Source organism: Meleagris gallopavo, chromosome 10 (assembly GCF_905368555.1).
Source record: "Meleagris gallopavo chromosome 10, MGAL_WU_HG_1.1, whole genome shotgun sequence".
Classification (NCBI taxonomy): domain Eukaryota; kingdom Metazoa; phylum Chordata; class Aves; order Galliformes; family Phasianidae; genus Meleagris; species Meleagris gallopavo.
Genome location: NC_139413.1, coordinates 11,818,399 through 11,838,150, shown reverse-complemented (window position 1 = coordinate 11,838,150; position 19,752 = coordinate 11,818,399). Strand labels below are relative to the sequence as shown.

Sequence of the window (19,752 nt, the reverse complement as noted above, 5' to 3'; positions counted from 1 at the left end):
AAAAATCAATTGGTAATAGGACATTTCATAATGAAAATTAATAGATGAATGATAAAATGAAGTTACTCTCCATGTCACCTCTTGTACTTTCACCATAATACATATCCCTAAGTGCAAACTGCTTCACTAAGTGAAGCTCTACAAAATCTATAGAATTGATAATCCTTTCCTTCTGTAATACATAGCCTAGAGGCATTAAATGAAATGCTAAACCGTGCTCCCAAAACCTACTGAAGGTTTAAGTAGCTACTCTGAAATCCCAGAAATATATGGTTCTAATAGTTTTTGTACACAAGTTCGTGCTGTTCAGAGTAGTTCATACCAAGAAGATATTTTGAAAGACTCATTAGATTCATTGATTCAGTCTTACATTAGTTTCATTGATTTAAAATAAAAATGAAAGCAGAATCGAGCTATTTCCTGCTTCAGAACACAGCTGTTCTCTCTAATGGTGTAGTTAGTCCATTTAATAATATTCAAAACATTTTACAGCAGCATATATTAGCAATTTCCAGTTGTCTTTTTTTTTTTTAAACAGTTTCCCATCATAATTTGATTTAACCAAGAAAAAAATTCAGAAGAAAAACGTATACATTATGCATGTGCATAATGTCAGATCTACGTTGACATTTCCCTTCATTCATGCAGAGAGGTGGAAGGATTTCCTTCCTGTTACACTGTCCTTGAGTTTTTCATTCTGCTCAGAAAAAAAGTTTTATAGCAATGATCTGACACTATACAGTACTGAAGTGAAGTATGCCATATTGGCGGTAGGAATTAGTCATTATTACAATAAAGTTTACCAATAAACCAAAGTTTCAGAATGGACCAAAAAAAATATTTTTTTAAACACTCAGGCAACTCTAGAAAAAACTGCATTGCCATACGTAACAAAATGAATACAAGTTTCCTGGATGTGCAACTTAAATTCTTCCCTTTTGTATCCCTTACCTTGATTAAGGTAAGCCAGTTCACAGGGACCTCAATTCTTTTGTCTCTGGGGAAATACTTTAACTCATAACTAACTGAAGTCAGTGGGAGCCTTCTCATCAACTTTAGCTAGGTCTTACTTCTACCACAATACTAGTTAGCAGACACTGAGGAACTTCCACTGATCATAAAAACACATTCACTTTTTTTAAAAAAGACTAAGAAATGAAGGATACGAACACTTTTTGCTTTGCTTACTTCTGTTTTGGTGGTGGTGGTCTTTTTATCATTTTTATCATTTACTAAGCAACACATTTTCAAAAGAATCATAGCTGTTTTCCTAAATACCATTAATGTCCGCAGGCTCTAAATATAGCCTAACCCCTGAAAACAGGATCACTCTTGGGGCAAGGTTACCAAATGAAGATGTGAAGAGAAAGCATTTCTTTCAGGCATCTCAGTGAAATATCACCATTTCATAAAGATGACTTACTGTAACTATTCAAAGAAGCAAAGCCAAAAGACACAGGTACACAAGCTTCATTTTGCTTCTCTGGAGACATTTAACCATGCAACTTATTCCACTGTTGAGCAAGACCTGCTGAGAACCAAAATAAGATACACTGAGCAGAGGGCACCGCTAAGCACTGATTAATGCTTCCATATATTCCCTGCTGGGCATTTGGGCAGAAGTGCTTGGGTTTTACTCCCATCAATAACTCTATCACAAATCTGCAGAAGGCAAACAGCACAGTACAGGGGGCAGTTCAATGTAATTTGAAGGGATTGATGTTACCAGCTATAAATGAGTAAGTCTCATCTGCAGCATATTAATTACAAATGAGGTTTTGCTAGAGAAAAGGACCCAGCATGACTTTACCTCTCAAGGTGAAGCACTCAAGGTTGGAAGTGAGGTTCCTGTTTTTCAGCTGTTCTTACAGGGAAACTACTGAGGGAAATGTTGTTATCCTAAGAAGTTTAGTACTTAGAGTTTCCCAATAAGGACGCCGAGTAGGTTATTAGAAGGAACTGGAAGACGGCAAGACTGAGGAAGAGTTATGAAGACCTTTAGTTTTCCTATTTAATGCAAACCTAATGGATGCCACATTATATTAGCTATAACAGAAATCCACACATTTCTGCTCTGTACATTACTGCGAGTCTCCCTTCTAGTAGATTAACTAGCAGCAAATCACACAAAAAAAAAGTGTTCTTTCACTCTTTCTATAGAATAACCTACAGATTTTGTGGTAGCAGGAGTGACTTGAAAATGTACGCAATTTACACGTACAGAGACATACGGAGATTATTCTCTCTTCTGTCCCTAGAGTCCATGGAGCTCCTACAGAAAAAAATAATAATAATAATTTCACACTTAACCTTCAAGCTTATCCTCAAGAAGATGTATATATTTCTGGCATGTTTAGTAAGGCAAAAAGTACATCTCAGCACTTTTTTTTTTTTTTTATAGTTCACAAATGAATATTTTTTTTTGTTACAAAGCCACATAAAAATCAGCTTCCTTGAGGACCCAAAGAAAGTTGAGGAAAAACGTACTCAAAAATTCAAGTTTAGTTAAAACTGATAAAATACTATATTTGTAATTCCTTTCATAGAACAGTAGTAAAAAAATAATCCATATTTCTTCATTGCTGTGATATATCTACACAAAAAGTCATCCCTTTGTCTCATTGAAGAAGTGCCATTGCATCAAAAAATTAGTTGCTATAGAGAATACCTATTTGAAGGCCCAATCTCAGGTCCTCGTATCCTGATGATCTTTCTATATAATATGGATATTCTTCTGGTGACAAGCAAGTAGCAAAAAAACTGCCATATTGCTGTTGCATGACAGTTTAATTGGAAGAGTTTAAACTGAGTAAGGGATGAAGCTCTTATCACATTTGATTCTAAAAATTCGAGTAGAGGATCACCATAATACCCCTGGAAAGAGGATTCTGTCTGCAATCAACATTTACAGAGAGGAAAATTTCATATTTGTTATATGTTCCAATATCTCCACAAGTTCCTGAAAGATCCTAACTCCCACCAACCCTGTTAAAAAAGAAAAAAATTGTACTCGGAATCTTTAAAGATCAGAATTACAACAACATCAAGGTAATCTTTAATGATCTCACAGAAATGAGTTTAATTATGGTTTAGATAACCTTCAATCATCTCTTGAGATCAAAAAGTACATTGTAAAAAGCACAAAGTTCAGCACAGAGAGCTTGTGAGAAAAGAAAAAAGAAACTATTATGGGACAAAGTTAATGGAACAAACAGCAAACATCTCATGCACTTCGCCATTGCCACCTTCCCGCTTTTTGAAGGGTTTTGTGATGCTTTTATTGTCAGATTTTTCTGAGTTTCAGAAATAGTCCTTCAACCGCTCTTAGAATGACACAAGAGGCAAAACTGAGGAGGCACTGGAGAAACCAACTGACTGCACACAAAGAATTCTCAGATGTACAAATTAAACACACTAAAGAAATCAACACTTTCTCTAATCTGTTCAGAGATGTTGCTTCCTAAAACAAATTGTGAAAATACTCTAGACAAGAATAACCATTAAGTAGTTGAAATTACCCATGAAAACAAATGCTGTTTTAAGCAAGAGGCGGCAAATTTTGATTCTTTGTAGCTGTCAATGTCTCTCACCGCATCTCTGATACTCTACACTACATATCCATTACATTTATTTTAAATGAAAGGCTAGGTCAGAGTGGAAAAAAGAATACTCAGGTGTCAGTTCCAAATGTTGATAGCAACTCAGAGAAGTGCATTTTAAATGAATTTTCTCCAACACTTGAAAGTAATCAAATTGGATGGTACGAACCAGATATGAAGCATGTCTTCACATCTGAGAACTCTAGCTAGGCAAGCAAGTAGGGAAGCAGTGCACTGGTAATCTGTCTGTAATTCCATCTCCTCGTAGAAACTGCGTGCTCTTCCTGCTAAACACTGCAACAACAGATATTGCTTTCTACTAGGTTCCTTTTTTTCCAGTGTCTGACCTGCCCACAATTCTGACTACAGCACCTTTATCTGCTATCCTGGATTCTATCAGCAGGTCATAGATCAACGGATACCTTCCCACAGTGGAGTTACTAGGATCAGAGAAACAAGACTTTCCGGTTATGTCTGCACTCAGTTCCTTGAAAAGCTGAGAGCAAAGGAATGGAGGGGGTAAGAGTCTGAAGGACAGAATAGGACAGGACACAGCAAGCTAGGCAGCCTACCTTGACAGCTCCCAGCACCACTTCTGCCTGCAGAAATGGAATCTGGTGTCACATCAGCAGTGAACATTGCTGCAGTTAATATTCAGAGGAGTATAATGAAAACAGGCACAAGTAAAAAGAAAGGTGTCATATTGCTCCTCTCTTCAGGGTTTGGTCACTTGATTTCTATTGTCTCAACTAACTAATTACCCTAAGAAAGGCTTGTTGGCTGGCAATATCCAGGAGAAAGTATGACAAGGAAAAGGAGCACTATGTAGAAAGGTGTAGGAAGTTTGGAAATAGACATGGTGAAAGTAAACAATAGAGGGCAAGATTAAAATAGAAAACCAGAAGAGCTGGATGAGAGAAAAGGATAAAAAAGGGACAACAGGGAAGGAAGCAGAATTATGCAGAGAAGAGTGAACAAGGCACTTCTATCTTGAAGATAGAAGAAAGATAAAGTATGTAGAAGATAGTGATAGAACTGGGACAATGAAATAGCAAGAAAAAAATAACGGGGAAATTATATGGAAGAGATGAACAGAAAACATAAGCATATGAAGACCATTAAAATAAAAGGAAAACAAAGAAAAGCGTCATAAGAAAAGGACACACATTATAGTGATACTTGCTTCCAAGTCATCACATCCTTTTTAATTACCTTCTTAAAACTTCCAAATCTTATATCTATATCTCAAGACAAATCAATTTTCAGTGGTTCAGCAATCAATCCATTAGCAAATTAATGTATCCACTTAGAGCTCTGTAAAGTTGCTAATACTTTCTATCCTCTTAACAGTGGTCATAATCTTGACACCATGATGATTAGAAGTGTAGGAACTTAACCTGGTTTAATTATAATGATAGGTGCAGCCACTGCTCTTAATTTTGCTTGTGCACCATAAATAAACTTGCTGATCGTATCTAAGAGTCACAAACAATTTCCATCTGGTATCTGAGATGGTGACATGTTCATCTCCATATTCATCAAGTGGTATCCATGTAAACAAGAAAGCTTTGCTGATTGCTTACCTTACTTCTTCTGTAATGAAATCCTTAACCCTTAGGATCTTCTAACAGCAGGTCAGACTATCTGAACTTCAACAGGCACAAAGGGAAATACACCCACACTCTTAACTAATTGCCATTAATTAGAGGTAAAATTTCTCATAAAATGCTAATCCTTTCTGCTGCCAAAGGGGTGTGTTAGATGCTGAAAAAATTGAAATAAATTATTACCATTATAGAGTTAAATGAGCTCATTTAAAGAACAGTAAAACGTACTAAGCAGTAATAAAAATATCACCTCCATCGTATATTTTCCCACTTTTTAAGCATGTAATTTGTCATTGGTCACAGTTCCCTATTTATCATTATAATTTGTATCTGGAAAGCATCGTACAAGGGCAGGAAGGCAAATAATAGTAATGAAAAACCCATGAAAATTACATTCTACTAAACAAGATCTGATATTGGTATTCTGTTGACAGAGCCTCCTAGATCTCAAACAAATGCCTCAATCAACATTTATGAACTGCTGGGGGCAGGGAGGGGGAGAAGGGGGAAGGAAGATGATGTAAGCTTCACAATTGTATATTCAGATTAATTTGGAATTAAGAAAATACTGTTAAGGGTTTTGTTTCTTTTAAAATCCAATAGTTTGTCTTTTAATTTTAAATAGATTAAATATATAAATAGTTACATTTTAGTGAAATATAAGGGTCATGCTGAAAATTGGGCAGGATGATATCCATTGGTCCACACAAGAAAAAGAGTTTAAGTAATTTCTGATATCTAATTAAATTGCAGATTAACTTGAGATCACAGTAATTTCAATGCTGTGGGATTTTTAAAGTAATATTCCACAGAAGGAATGACTCGCTTTCAATAGATTCACAAGTGCTTGGGTTAAATAAGTTATGAAGCTCAATAAGACTTTTTAAGAAAGCAAATCTCCATGAGTTTCCTGAACCTACAGTGTTCTGCAGCAGCATCAGGTCAGTCACTTTTCCTTGCTTCATGGTCAGATGACAGCTTACTTGGATAGTTTTTCCATGGAAGCCATTTTCTTTATTTTCTTTCATATTATTCTAAAGGAGCATCTACCCTCTTGTAGATCTCAGCATATAATTCATCAAGGTTCTCCTCAGGTTGAAACTCCCTGGGAACAGCAGGGAGGAACTGCTGAAACTTCCTGGGCTGCACAGCATTCCCTTTCCCAAATCAATTCAGATGATCTATCCCAAACATCTTCTTGTCTTTCCAGAAAGAACATAACAGAACATCAACAGAATCTGCCTTCGATACTTCCACACAGGCAACATTTACAACCCAATGAAATTATGCTGGCCCCACATATTTACAGCAGGTGTTATGTTTGCTATATATATCTACAGAAGTGATGAGAAAGACTAATTTCTCTCAAATTACATGAGCAAAGCAGATGAGGAAACACAGTTCTCTGATCATACAGAAGCTATCAGGAAGTCAGATCTCAGTCTAGAAACACGTCAGTAGGTGCAAGAGCATTCTGCAGCTGTATACATGGCAGCAGGAGAACTCTCTACCAGCTAATCCACAGGACAGAGGAGCAGGCAGAAGCTATGGCTGTTAGAGTACTTCTATTATTTAGCATTGCTGAGTTCTTCCACAGGAAATTACCACAGCCAGCAAAGAAGTAGTGCACTTCAGTCTACCTCACTTACGTTAAATAACATTTTCACCATAAACTTCTCAGATGATATATGTAGACATTTTCTTTTTAGACTGTGTCAAATTCAGGAATGACTGCTTAGGGATAGCCTGATGCTACATGGACAGACATGGAACTAAAATTATTTGTTAAATCATCAGATAAGGCTAATCTCCTGCTCATCTCTGGTTCTTTTTTATCTCACTGCTGATGTTTAGAGGAGCAGCTATACAGGACAAGAACCTACTGCCAAGTTGTGCAGTAAACTGCACACAGCTTAAGCAAATATACAGCCTCCACTTCTGCTTTGCCCTGCTGCTAAGCTACTTTATGTTTCCCACATATTCTAGAAAGTCAACAAGCTATCACAGGACAGGCAGATGGAAACTGAGGTTGGGACCGTCAGCAATAACTGCCTACTCTCAAGTGTCACCTGAAAAAAAAAAAAAAAAAAAAAGAAGCAGATTTTCATAGAAACATATTAGAAAATGAAGAGTGAATTTAGATGCAAAGCTTAGAAGTTAGAAATGGTATGTGGTTATATGCACATGCTCCCAAGAACACAAATACATCTATTTATCACAACAGTCTACTTACTTAAATGAACTACCCATCAGTAATTTAGTATTTTTTAAGACAAGTTTTGAATGATTACAATCATAGAAAACACAACCTATTAAACTTCCAAGCACATATTGCACAGGCACACAAGCAGAACATGGTCCACATCACTCAAGTAACAAGCAAACATCCCCATTTTTTGTGCAAGTTGCACCTAATAATTAATGTCCCTAAAAACTCACTGAAAAAGTCACAGTGACTCGAATGCATTTAAGATATTCCAGTCAGAGAAAATGAAGAACTGCATTAAGGAAAAAAAAAAAAAAAAAAAAAAACCACTATCTTATATGATGGATATCTTCTCATTACTATCATCACCATTACTTACGATAATCTCCCTTCAGTTATTAAGCTAATACATTTAGTCTGTATCTTATTTTTATTTGCTCTTAGCTTTTGGCACAGGAAGAAATGGAAATTAGACCTAGTGGTAGAAGACACTGGCAAGATTCAAAAAGATGCCAGGTATCACAACCATTTCAGGCAAACTGTAATAGGACAGCTTACAAAATACAATTCCATCACTATGCTAAAGGACTGTGTATTTTCTACTTCAGGATGTTTTAAGACAGGTGTATTTCATACTAGCAGAAAGTAAGCTTCATAACTAAAATAATATATTCCTATTCTCCAAATGATGAGCCACAAACAGAACTTTTCTGTCAATATCACTGAACCCACAGTGAACTTTTATTAGCCTAACTATTCCAGGTATATCTGACCTAATAAGCTACTCCAGTTTATAAGTTAAGGTCTTCTAAAGGTCAGTCACATTTCATTTCTTCAGTTACAAAATAAGAGTAGTCTATGAATAAATATACTAAACCATGAGGTGCTTATTTACCATGAGTAATGCAACAGTAAGAGCAGCAAGCTTCTAGAATACAGTAAGCAAGGACTCGTTCAAACGTAACAGCTATAGGCACAGAAACAAAGGAAAGAAGCTACTTACTTTCAGAAGGCCTCAGGTATACAGGGATTTCCAGCAAGGTACCCTCACCTCCACTGTAACTCTTAAATGAGGTCAGGAAAGCTGTGGATCCTGGCTCCATCCCTTCCAGTCACTCAGGGGCATTACATGCAGCTGAGCACCCCTGGGTTGGCCCTGCCTTCCCATCAGATACTCAATCACTAAGCTGTAACTTAGCATTTCTGCTACACCATGATAAGCTAAATCAGTATTTTAGATTAATAATGTAATACACCTGAGCCTGAACACAAATTATCAGAATTCTCTGCTCAGCTGAGATGGAAAGCAAGTCCAGTGTATTTGTTACAAAGCCTTTCACGTCCAGCTGACTTTAGCAGGCCAGGATTAATTGCTATATTGCAGAGAATTCAACTTCAATTATTATAAACAATATTTTTTACCATAATTATTGTAAATAATTCACTATTTCCACTGAAATCACTCTTGGTGTGAGAATTAAAAAAAAAAAGCCCACAAAAAAAAACCCAGCACATGTAATACATTCTTATGTGCTTCCCTGCGTAACTATAATTCTACAAGAGCAGTTTTATATACAGAAGCAGAGAGCAAACATTGCCCACAGATTTGTTCAGGTCAAAAAGGAAATTTTGAACACAAGCGAAATCCCAAAGCCAAATTCCTGGATTCATATTACTTCCTCTTGAATCTGTTTAACTATAACAGTATCAGGCAGATTTTGTTCAGAAAAACAGTTTCAGAACTGCTGCATTTAAACTTTGAATAATTTTGAATGCCTATCAACCACTCCACATTGTGTCCTATACATAAGCAGTTTTTTATTTCAATGCTAATATAAACTAATTATTAACTGCTGATATTTTGGTAACTACATACAGCTTCCCTTTTCTTTAAGGCCTTGTTTGTTGCTTTTTACCTAGAATGTTTGAAATAACAGAGCAAAAGATTATTCGAATAACAGATAAACAGAGAAAAAAAGAGCTCAATTATATCATTTCAGAAACCAAAATATCAGCAATCAGGGATAATGCAGGCAATCTTGACTTCATTTTGAAAAACACGTTCCTTTCAGTTTCAAAGGCAGGAGCAGCTGCATTAGAAAAATCAAAGTGGCATAAAAAATAAGGTTGCAGTGTTTGGAACCTCAGGTGCATATGTGCATAACACCCCTACTCAGGACTTGTGCTCTGAACTCCAGCAATATCCTTATCTGAGAAGCCCAGAAGCTTCTACTCTCTCATCATTCTACTCCTCACACAGGAAGAAAAAAAAAAAAAAGCACTGATGTAGAATACAAGAATATTTAATATTTATCTGGCTGTATTCAGCCTCTATTCATAGATAATGTATAGGAACTGGAGCGTATCCAAATAACTACACAAATAAGTGTCACAGGACTGCACACACTGCACATGGGCAGTGTTATCGACCTCAACATGTACCAAGTGCACATTCCCAGGAAGCACTGCAGCTGCTGAATGCATGCAAACAGCCAGCAGAATATATGTACAGTAGATTCCGGCATACGACAACAGGATTGCAATTTGCAGCTTCTCCTGGCACTGAAAAAAGACTGAGCACTGCAGTGTTAACTGTTGAGCCAATGTCTTTCTGCCTGACCTTCATATTCTGCACTAGAAACTAGCCAGAATACTGCAGCATGTCTAAGATGTGTACCTCTCAGGCATTACGCTGCTCAGCAGGCACAACTGCTAGACAAAATTTCGCAACATCAACTGCAAAATCCTCAGTTATTTTCACTAATGGTTTTTGTGCAGCACTATCTGTGTGTAACATTTGTTAATAATGAGTTTTTCTACTGCTGATGTAAATTTTTTTCATGGAAAATGTCATGTACATTTTTAAAAATATATGCATTTCATCATTTTCCTTTCTTTATTAGTTCAGTGATAGTTTTCTGGTGCCCTACGCTATAAACAGGTAACGTTAACACATACTGAGTGTTATTGTGAAACTGCAGCCATTTTCAGGTGACGTTTTCACTCCAATATCACTTTGCATCTAAGCCTTAAGACTCCATGCATGGATAAAAACATTTATATAGCACGCATACAGATACAATAGGTTTTTCAGACATTGTTTTAATAACTAACAGTGAAAATGAGTGATTAATGGTGAAGGAAAGGAGTTTTCTTCAGTTCTGAGGCCACCTGATTTATGCCCTTGACAACCAACAGCACTGTAATTACAGGCTTTCAAAATAATTGATGCTCTCATTGGAAAATTAATGTTGGACTTCAATATTGCAAAGATTAAAAAAAAATGCCTCTTGTGAACTTGAAACATCTAGGAACACTCTGAAAATAAATATTTTAGTATTTTAGATACTTTTCCTGTTACCTCCTATGAATAAGTCACCATCTTGCTTTTATCACTGAATGCTAAATTTCTTTCACAAAGCCATGCACACGGTTTGTCTTGTTCACAGAATTTGAAGCATACATTTTTTCATTAAAATCTACTGTAATATTGTGTTAGTGCATACTACTTTAAGAAAAAACATTTTTGAGAGGGAAGATATTTAAATCAGAAAACCATAACAGAATCTGAGAAATGGCAAAACTAAGGTCATATACAAACATGCAGTAATCAGGACGGGCTAGATTAACATCAGCTGGTGACTGTAGCAGTACTCCTCCAAATGTCAGATGTATATCAGCACTTTTCTGATATGGTGTTTCATACAAACTTCAGGGCAAACAGGGATCCTGCTAGACCTCTGCATTTCCATTTAAAACAGTGTGTACTATGGCTACTTACACGGCTGCAGTTTTCCACTCAACCTCTGCCTCAGCTCGTGCAGCAAATGGTTGATGTTTAATTAGCTGCAATTAATTAGAAGCAACTTGCCCAGAGTCAAGCAAAACGTATGTGGCAGAAAGCTACTGCAGAAATACAGATTTTTAATTCATTGATATATACTTGAAGTTGCATATAAGAGCCAATGATGTTCCAGAAGCAGTCTGCGATTTTCACATTCTCTGATGTATGCAGGTAACCACATATAAGCTAATATTAGCATCAGAATAAAAGCTTATCAGGCATGTCATACATAAACTCATTTTACCATATTCCACATCAGCCACGCACAATGCAGCTTCACTAAAAGCCACATAAACGCTCACTGCTAAACGTGACACAGAGGGGAACCGTTCATACAAACCACAGTCCAGCATTATGCTTTCACAGCCACTCAGATTCCAAACCAAAACAGGCCCAAGGCCAAAAAGCACCGGCACATATGTCTGCAAAAACACTATATAGGTGTGTTCATAGATGGTATTTAAAGCCACAGATTCAGAAGAATGATCCCATCATGGCTCATGCAAAACATGCAGAATTCCTCTTCTAGACCAAACACTGCAGTGTAAAAAGCAGCAGAGAAGACAGGAATCATTCAGTCATATGCTGCTTTAAAGCTGTGACCTATATCTAGTAGTTAAAGAAAAGACTTCAGAAAATAGAGCTTTACAGCAACAGGAGATTATATGGCATGGTAGAGAAACAATTGCTTGATGCAATTACAAATTCAAAGCAGAATTTAACTCTTCCATCTGCACTGTGGATCTTCTGTATGTTTTAAACATGTTCCACTATGGATCTCCCAGTACTGTCAGAGACTTTTATCCAAGAGTGCTCTGCGCTGCGCACACGGGAGTTATAGGTGGGTCAAAAATTTTGCTTTAATGTGAAAAAAATAAGAAAGAAGAATCTTGAATCTACTAAAACCTAGTGCTAATAAGTAAAGGGATGTCTTTGCTATCATTCAGCTATCCAAATTTGTTACATTTTCCTTTGATTTTTCCCATTTATTGGGTGCATCTGCAGGATCCTTTGATAGGATGCTAGAAAAGATGTTGCTTTGTGGTCTGACATGGATTTTGTCTTGGGAGCCACCATTTTGTTTCCTCCAAATATCAGACTATATCAAAGCAGCTGCACCAACGTTTAGAAAGCCTGTCAATGAAATAATTTTAAAAACTTCTACGTCACAACCACAACAACTCTTTTAATGTATGACTGTAAAATAACCAATATCTCTCACTTGCACAGAGCAGACTTACTTACGGAGTAACACGTGAATTCAATACTCAAAGCAAATTCCCCTGACCAGACATTTTCCTGAGGGGTTGAGGGAAAAAAGAAAAAAAAATATATATATGTATATGTGTGTGTGTGTATATACAAATACACACACACACTGCTGCATTTCTGAATTCAGTTGTGTCAAGCAAAGCAGAACAGCAAAGACCAGTTCCCATATGCCACTTTTTCTCCAGAAGAGGATTACTGTTTTAATATGATCCCATATCGTCTATTCCATGCTTAGTGGGGGGGAAAAAAAGCAAAAAAAGCAAAAACAAAAGCAAGTAATCCATCCCTACAACATGAAAGTGTTAGCCCTGGTCCATGCCCTAGAAATGACCTTTGAGCAGGAGAATTGAGGGGCAGCCAGAGGAAAGGAAGTTTCCTTCTACTATCAAGCAACAGTAACTGCAGTAACTTCTGCTTTCTACAAACCACTCAGTGCCACTGTCTGATCAGTGGATCTGTGGAGCCAAAGATCTGTTGGCTCTCTGCCCATTCTATTTCTTTTCAAATTATTTCATCCTGCATCTGGAAGGGTATTTATCCAGTGATATAGCACAGATCCCTGTTCATGTAGTATGCTTTCTTTTCCCATGGAGGCAGTGACACTACAGTCACTGCCTGTGCCCAATGCTTACCAAAGACTAGGAATAGACAAACTTTGGTTCAGAGGGAAATGAGTAGCTGGATAAAGAGCTGATGACCTGCAGTTGAGTTATCTACAGTGCAACTTTGCCAACACACCAGGCTATGGTGGAAAGTCATTTCATATCATGTTTCTAACAACTGTCATGATTGCTCTCTGCCTGAGAACTGCAAGGAACAGTTCTTTCTTCAGTTAAAAAAGCTCCATCAATAATACTTCTTTAGCAGGAGGATGGTTTTGCATCAAGAAGAGTTTTTACAAATCAGCTTGAAATCACCAGAGGCACTCACTGACAGCCAAGTTTTTTGGTTTTTTTTTTTTTTTGTTGGAGCAAGAATAAATCTCTCATTTTAAAATTGTATTCCAGATGAGTCAGAAGAGGCTTACACTCTAGATCTTCGCATTTTATCTTCTAGTTCCCTGACTTTTCCGGTACTTAAAATTCTTTCAGGAACTCAGTTGGTCTTGCTGAAGCAAAGCATAAGCAGTTTTATGCTTTAAAAAAAAAAAAAAAAAAAACAAAAAAAAAAAAAAACAGTTTTCTGCTTTATGCTCACATATTTCCATGACACTTTCTTGTTACAAAGATTGTTCGAAGGTAGGTAAAAAGCCATCAGCATTAATACAGATACCGTACTTATGACTATCCTGCACATAGATAGTATGCATAAGTCATGCATCATCATACTTCCTTCTAAGACTATCTTGACCGAGATAAACAGGAAGCATTTTCTGAACATTTTACTACCAATACTTTTTACTTTGGGAAACCACATAGCTGAGATAGTCTTTAACACAGCGGCATATCCTTGGCCAGTGCTGACTACCTGTTTCCCCCACCATACAGCCACCTTCTTTAGGAATATGCATGTATATTATTTCCTACAGTTGTTTCACTTCTGCCAAATCATGTACAAGCCTCCTCTTAACTCCCTCAACCAGTACATTTAGAAAACAGTGAGATACAAAACCAAAGAATTAACACCAATCTTCCTGCTCTTACAGCATTCACACACCTCATACCACACACCTATTTATAGCAAAAATTTGCAAAATAGAGGCTGGCTCCCTGTGTTTTACTGTACCTGTCACAGTTAGACTCTTAATTGGTCTTTAGTTACTATAATAACAACATAATTAACAACAGCTTTTGTAAGCTTCTAGAATTAAGTAACCATGTGAGATCTCAGTTCATTCTACCACAAAGCACCCTATCCTTCTTATTCTTCCAGAGTGAAGCAATCCACACGGTAAACAAAATACTCATCAGTAATTTTTGATAGATTGAGCTCCTGACTCATGACTCCTGAACAAGTGAGGCTGATACAGTAAGTGCAACTGTAAGTGGCTAATCAGTCATTAGCTATACAACTGGGAAACAACAATTTGACATTAGCAAAATCTTGCTGAACTTTTGCTGTTTTATTTGGAGTAAGCCAACAGCAAGGCTAACAAAAAGGGACATTTTCAACTGAAAGGCTAGAATACTAACTGGTAAGAACCAAAACCAGACACTCACACACTGCTCAGAATCATGCCCTGGAATTTGGCTGATAGCCAAACACTTATCTCCTCTGCTCCTGGAATCCCTCCTGGGTACCTCCTCTGCCCAGAGCCCCCACTGCCTCCTCTTCCCCAGTCACCATAAGCCCCTGGTACCTCTGAGGCCAGAGAAGCCCCAGAACTCCAGGCTGAGAGAGCTAGGACCAGATTACACATTGGCATGGCAACCTGTTGGAGCTCTGAATAGTCTTTTTCAATGACCTGGAGTCACATTATGGATTTGCTTTCCATACTTTATTGCAGGCATGAAGAGTGACAACTGCATTTTTACATTTAAGATCTTGTGAAACTTTGTTTGTCTGAGGGACTGCTGGAAAAAAGAAGGGACTGTTGGAATCTTCACTTCCTCTGCCACAGCATGCTGGCTACAGCACTAAGGTCTGAGCAAGGCAGCACATTATTTCCCATACTCTGCAAAGCAAGAGGGACAAAAAATGAAACAGGACCTTTTGAGTCATGCTTCTTTCATTGAATGGTAAAGCTAAATGCCACAGCACAAGCTTACAGGTACAAGATGATCTCTGCATACATCGTTAATGTGCTATAGTGGAATGACAAGGCTACCTCATTCACAGAAGTCTGCAGGCCATATCCAGGATACTTCTAATTGACATCACCAGAAGTTCGCCTGAGAAAAGGCTGCAAGCTTTGATCCATAGATAGGATCTCAAAGTACCACACTTCACCATGGAAACAATTGTTCAGGTTAACTCCATTCCTTTTACGGCTGCAGCGGGAACTGCACCACGTATTCCACGCATTAGAGAAACCACACACTCGGTTTTGCCCTCGGTCCCATCCCCACCCCCTGATGAGCACGAGGGCCGGGTGAGGTGTCATCAGCGAGCCGAGCTCACGCAGAGCGCATCCGCACGAGAACATCGGCCGTATAGGAACACTGTTCCCAGAGCCATTCCACTGCTGTTTCCCAAAGACCGAAGCTCCAGTTTCACCCTGGATCAGCCCCGTGCATCCCCACGCCCGCCGGGATCCCGCGCAGGTGTCTCAGTCCCCCACCGCCCATCCGCCGCTCTTCCGCCGGCTGCAGCCAGAGCTCCCCTGGCTCTGAAGGGGGCTTCCCCTCCCTCGCGGCCGCCCGCGGACCCCGCAGCGAAGCAGTTAAGCGGCCGGGCCCCCGCCGCTCCTGACGTCAGCCCGGCGCGGGGACGCGCTGGCGGCGGCGGGCGGAGGAGACCGCGGCGGGCGGCTGCCAGCGGCCGGGGAGCGCTGCCGCGGGGCCGCCCGCAGCGCCCGCCAGCATGTCCGCCAAGGAGCGGCCGAAGGGCAAAGTGACCAAGGACAGCGTCACCCTCCTGCCCTGCTTCTACTTCGTGGAGGTGAGTGGCCTCTCGGCGCCTCGGGACCGGCCGCGGCTCCGCGCGGGGCTGGCTCCGGGTGCGGGGCTGGCGGCGGGGAGAGAAGGGCACCGCGGGGCGCTCCGCCGGGCAGCGCCGCTCACCGCGAGCGGAGGGAGCGCGGCTCAGCGCTGTCCCCGCAACGTGGGGTGCGGCACCCTTACGCCGCGCTTTGCCTTTCCCGCAATCAGCGGCGAAGCCCATCGCAAAGAGCTGCGTTTTTTAGAGGGAATTATTTCTCAGAGTTGCTGGGACGCGAAAAGGCTACTTAAGCAAATGGTGCCGTGTACCCAGGGACCTCTCGAGAGGAAGACATGTTTCGAGAAGAGCCTCTAGGCGAACGCAGCTTGCGTTTCTTTGGCGGAATAAAAATCACATTCGGAAAGGAATGCTCAGGAAAATGGAAATGTTCGTAAAATGATGATCAGTGGTGTCCTTCTGCCGACCCTGGATTACGTGCTATCTCTAACAGAGCTAAAAATGCATGTGCTAGAATGGAATGAGGTTCTGTGCACATCTTAAAGAGCAAAACCTGCTATGGCTGCTCAGCTGGTAGCAGGTGCAGTTGCAGAGGCACTGTCTGCTCCGTGCATCGCTTGCAGGCATTACGCTGCCTGGGGAGGTACAGCCGGGAAGGTGCTGCTAAAAGATCGCAGGTATGCACGGGCTAAGCTTAGAGAGTGGAAATGGTTTATGGATTGTGCACAGTGTTTCAGATGACCTCATTAACAGGAAGGCAACTGAGGAATGGTGAGGCGTCATGTAAAATCCCAGGGCAAGATGGTAAAGAATCTAATGGTAAAATATGGTATAAGAATTAATTATAACTGGTAGGTTAAATAAAGATATGAACAAATGCACAGTGCATAATGTATGAAATATAAAAACAATAAAATATAAAATTAAAAAAAAAATGGAGGAAATATAGAGAAAGAATTACTTTAAGGTACATTTGAAGGGCTTTGGAGGTTCTCTGGAAGGTAAAAAAAGATAAATACCAGGAGTTTCAAATAACACAGGCATCTCTATCCCCTTCCTTCCCTAGCACCTGGAAGTGACCGGGAGCTAACCCAAAGTAAAAAGCACCCACTGGAAAGCTTTGCACAGGCTCCTCATATGGAAGCATCCTGCATACCCTATGCAGTACTAGGCCTGCTCAAGAAATACTCTTTGATGAAAGGAGGTTGCTGTGTCATACAACTTACATTAGCTTTGTATAGGAGGGAGAATTGAAAATTGGAAAAGTTCCTACAAAGTCAGGGGCATCCTAACTCTGTGCCATCCTTGTTGCTTGGGGAATCCAAAAGGATGAGAAATTACTAGACCTCATCTTGGGAATAACTGTGATACAATATAGGCACAATGTAGAGATTCTGGAAGACACAACAGAACCACACTGTTTGGTAGGCTGTGCTTTGGCCTGCAGCAAGACAAGATGAATTACAGAGTGTGAATTACAAAATGTGTCCCTGTTGCTCACAAGAGTTGCCTTTTATAATATTAACGCCATACTTGCAGTTTCCCTAGAAGCTCCCTGTAGCTATTACAAGGAATAATGCAAATGATCCTGCAAGAAGTGCAGAAGTTAGACTGAGCTCTTTGTACTGTTCCCACAAGAAGCAGGTGAGTTCTCCATTCTGATATGTTCTAAAAATCTTCAACAGGTCACCTACAGTTAGAAGTCAAAAGCGGGGGAGATCAGTGCTGCAAAGCCTCTTCAGTGCCCCACTGCTCTGGGAGGGAGTCAGAGTTCATGGTTAAGAGTGGGCTACTAATGAACTGCTAGGACTTCTACGCGATTCCTTCACAGGAACAGAACCTAGAAGCTACAGGAGCCCTTCTCCCTGAGAAGCGAGTTCTAACTCGCTTGAACTGCAGACATGCTCCCTCTTGAGACAATGAACATTTAGGTATGCAATACAAATAAGAGCAACAATTAGGAGGGGAAAAAAAACCTGCCATCCAACTGAGCCTATCCATCAATTAGGAAAATTTGAGCTATCGTTCCTCTCCCATTGCAGAGACTTGAATCAATTTCCCACACTTTAGACAAGTACACAAATCATTCAAGTGAACTGGTGGCAGCAATGCAGGTGGTATTTAAAGAGTTTGTATTTCTTACGTACACTTACCCTGAATTTACCCACATGCACACTAATTCTGATCAGACTGATGGCAATACCTTCCTGGAGCTTTGCAGCACAGGCAGATAGCATCACACAAGCAGCATCAGAAAAAGAAAAGGATGGCTTACATTCCTCTGTTGTGACTGGCTCAAGGAGAACAAAAGACTGAGTTATACTTCTATAAAGGGATTAAATCAAATATAATTTCACTGGCATTAGAAATTCCCAAGTGTAATTGACAGAGGGATTTGATTGATATTGCTATGTAATATAGATCTACTTTGTAAGCAGGTTAGTCTCTACTATGATCCTATGAAGGCCAACTAAATAAAAACAAAACTTACCCAATTAGATTAATGCTTTCGCAAATTTAAGGCTTTTAATATTATGAATTGGAGTTGATATGATGATGAGAAATGAGATTTTTAGCTCACTCCTCTAAATGCTATCTTTTTTTTCCCCCTTTGCCACCCACTCACTTCCATTTTGCCTGTTCCGTTCATATCAGAAAGTCCCTCCTCACTACAAATTGCAGTGAATAAGCACAGAGAATTAAGTTTGCACCTTCAAACAAACAAACAAAATAAAATGAGTATTCTGTCTCCCATATAGCATCAGGACCTAGAAAATCTAGGCTAAAGAAAAAATAACTTGTTTAGAAAATAAGTTATGATGTGTTTCTAAAATACATTGTATTTTTCTCTCAAACACTATACAAAAGTTGAGAAAGAATTATGTTGGGACAAAGAGGAAATGAAAATTCCAAAGAGGATAGTATACAATTAAAGAGGAAAAATAACCTTCTATTAACTGATGTATTTCAGGCATGAGAGAGTAAAGAACAGGTAAAAGACAGATTTTCTGCTTCAGAAGGATTTGATATTTAGAAATAGCAGCAAATACAACTCTGACACTGAGGTTTTCCTGCTCTTATGATCCTTATGAATATGTCATGTATGAGACTAACAAATAAATGAAAGTGTTTAATGGCAGCAACTTTAATAACTGGAAAAAAATGTAAGCAGTCCAATTGACAGTTAACTTTAAAAAAAAAAAAAATTATTGTGGGCCCAATTTTCATTTCAGTCTACTTTAAAAATATCAAACTAGCAGATTTTAATACAGCAGATTTATAACTTAAAACCAATATGCCCTTTTTAAAATCAATGTTATCATTGGAGCTATTCCTCATTTCCAGAGAAATGCAAAAGGAGAATCACACTAGAGCTTCAAAACGCTAGAAATGAAAAGGAAATAAAAATTTGAAAGGAAGAGATGGAGCTTCAAAAAAATTTGGATGGATCATCTTCCAAAAAAAATCAGAGGCAAACAAATGAGCTTTATAAAATAAGTCATAACACATTTTCAGTAACGTTTTCAATTTCATGATTCATAAAATAAAAGCTCATCAATTTACCCTATTGTACCATAATAATTCTTCAGAGGCATTTGAAAATGGTGGTAAGACTTCTGCTTAGCAGTATCTCTGATCCTGAGAGCTGAATAGTTTTATATTGCCTTGTGCATCTCAATTACCTGA

The 19,752-nt window shown here is 38.9% G+C and overlaps 2 protein-coding genes across 3 annotated transcripts in view; one reads left to right on the top strand and one right to left on the bottom strand.

The window, feature by feature from the left end:
• The window catches only part of PLPPR5 (phospholipid phosphatase related 5), a 203,121-nt gene that overhangs the window by 118,273 nt on the left and 65,096 nt on the right, over positions 1-19,752 (bottom strand). The gene's annotated exons all lie outside the window — the stretch shown is intronic.
• Positions 15,599-19,752, top strand: part of PLPPR4 (phospholipid phosphatase related 4) — a 30,647-nt gene continuing 26,493 nt past the window's right edge. The window contains exon 1 of the mRNA XM_085232175.1: positions 15,599-16,068. Coding sequence (XP_085088301.1) covers positions 15,991-16,068 — 78 coding nt within the window. The 5' untranslated portion in view covers positions 15,599-15,990. The remainder of the gene's footprint in view (positions 16,069-19,752) is intronic.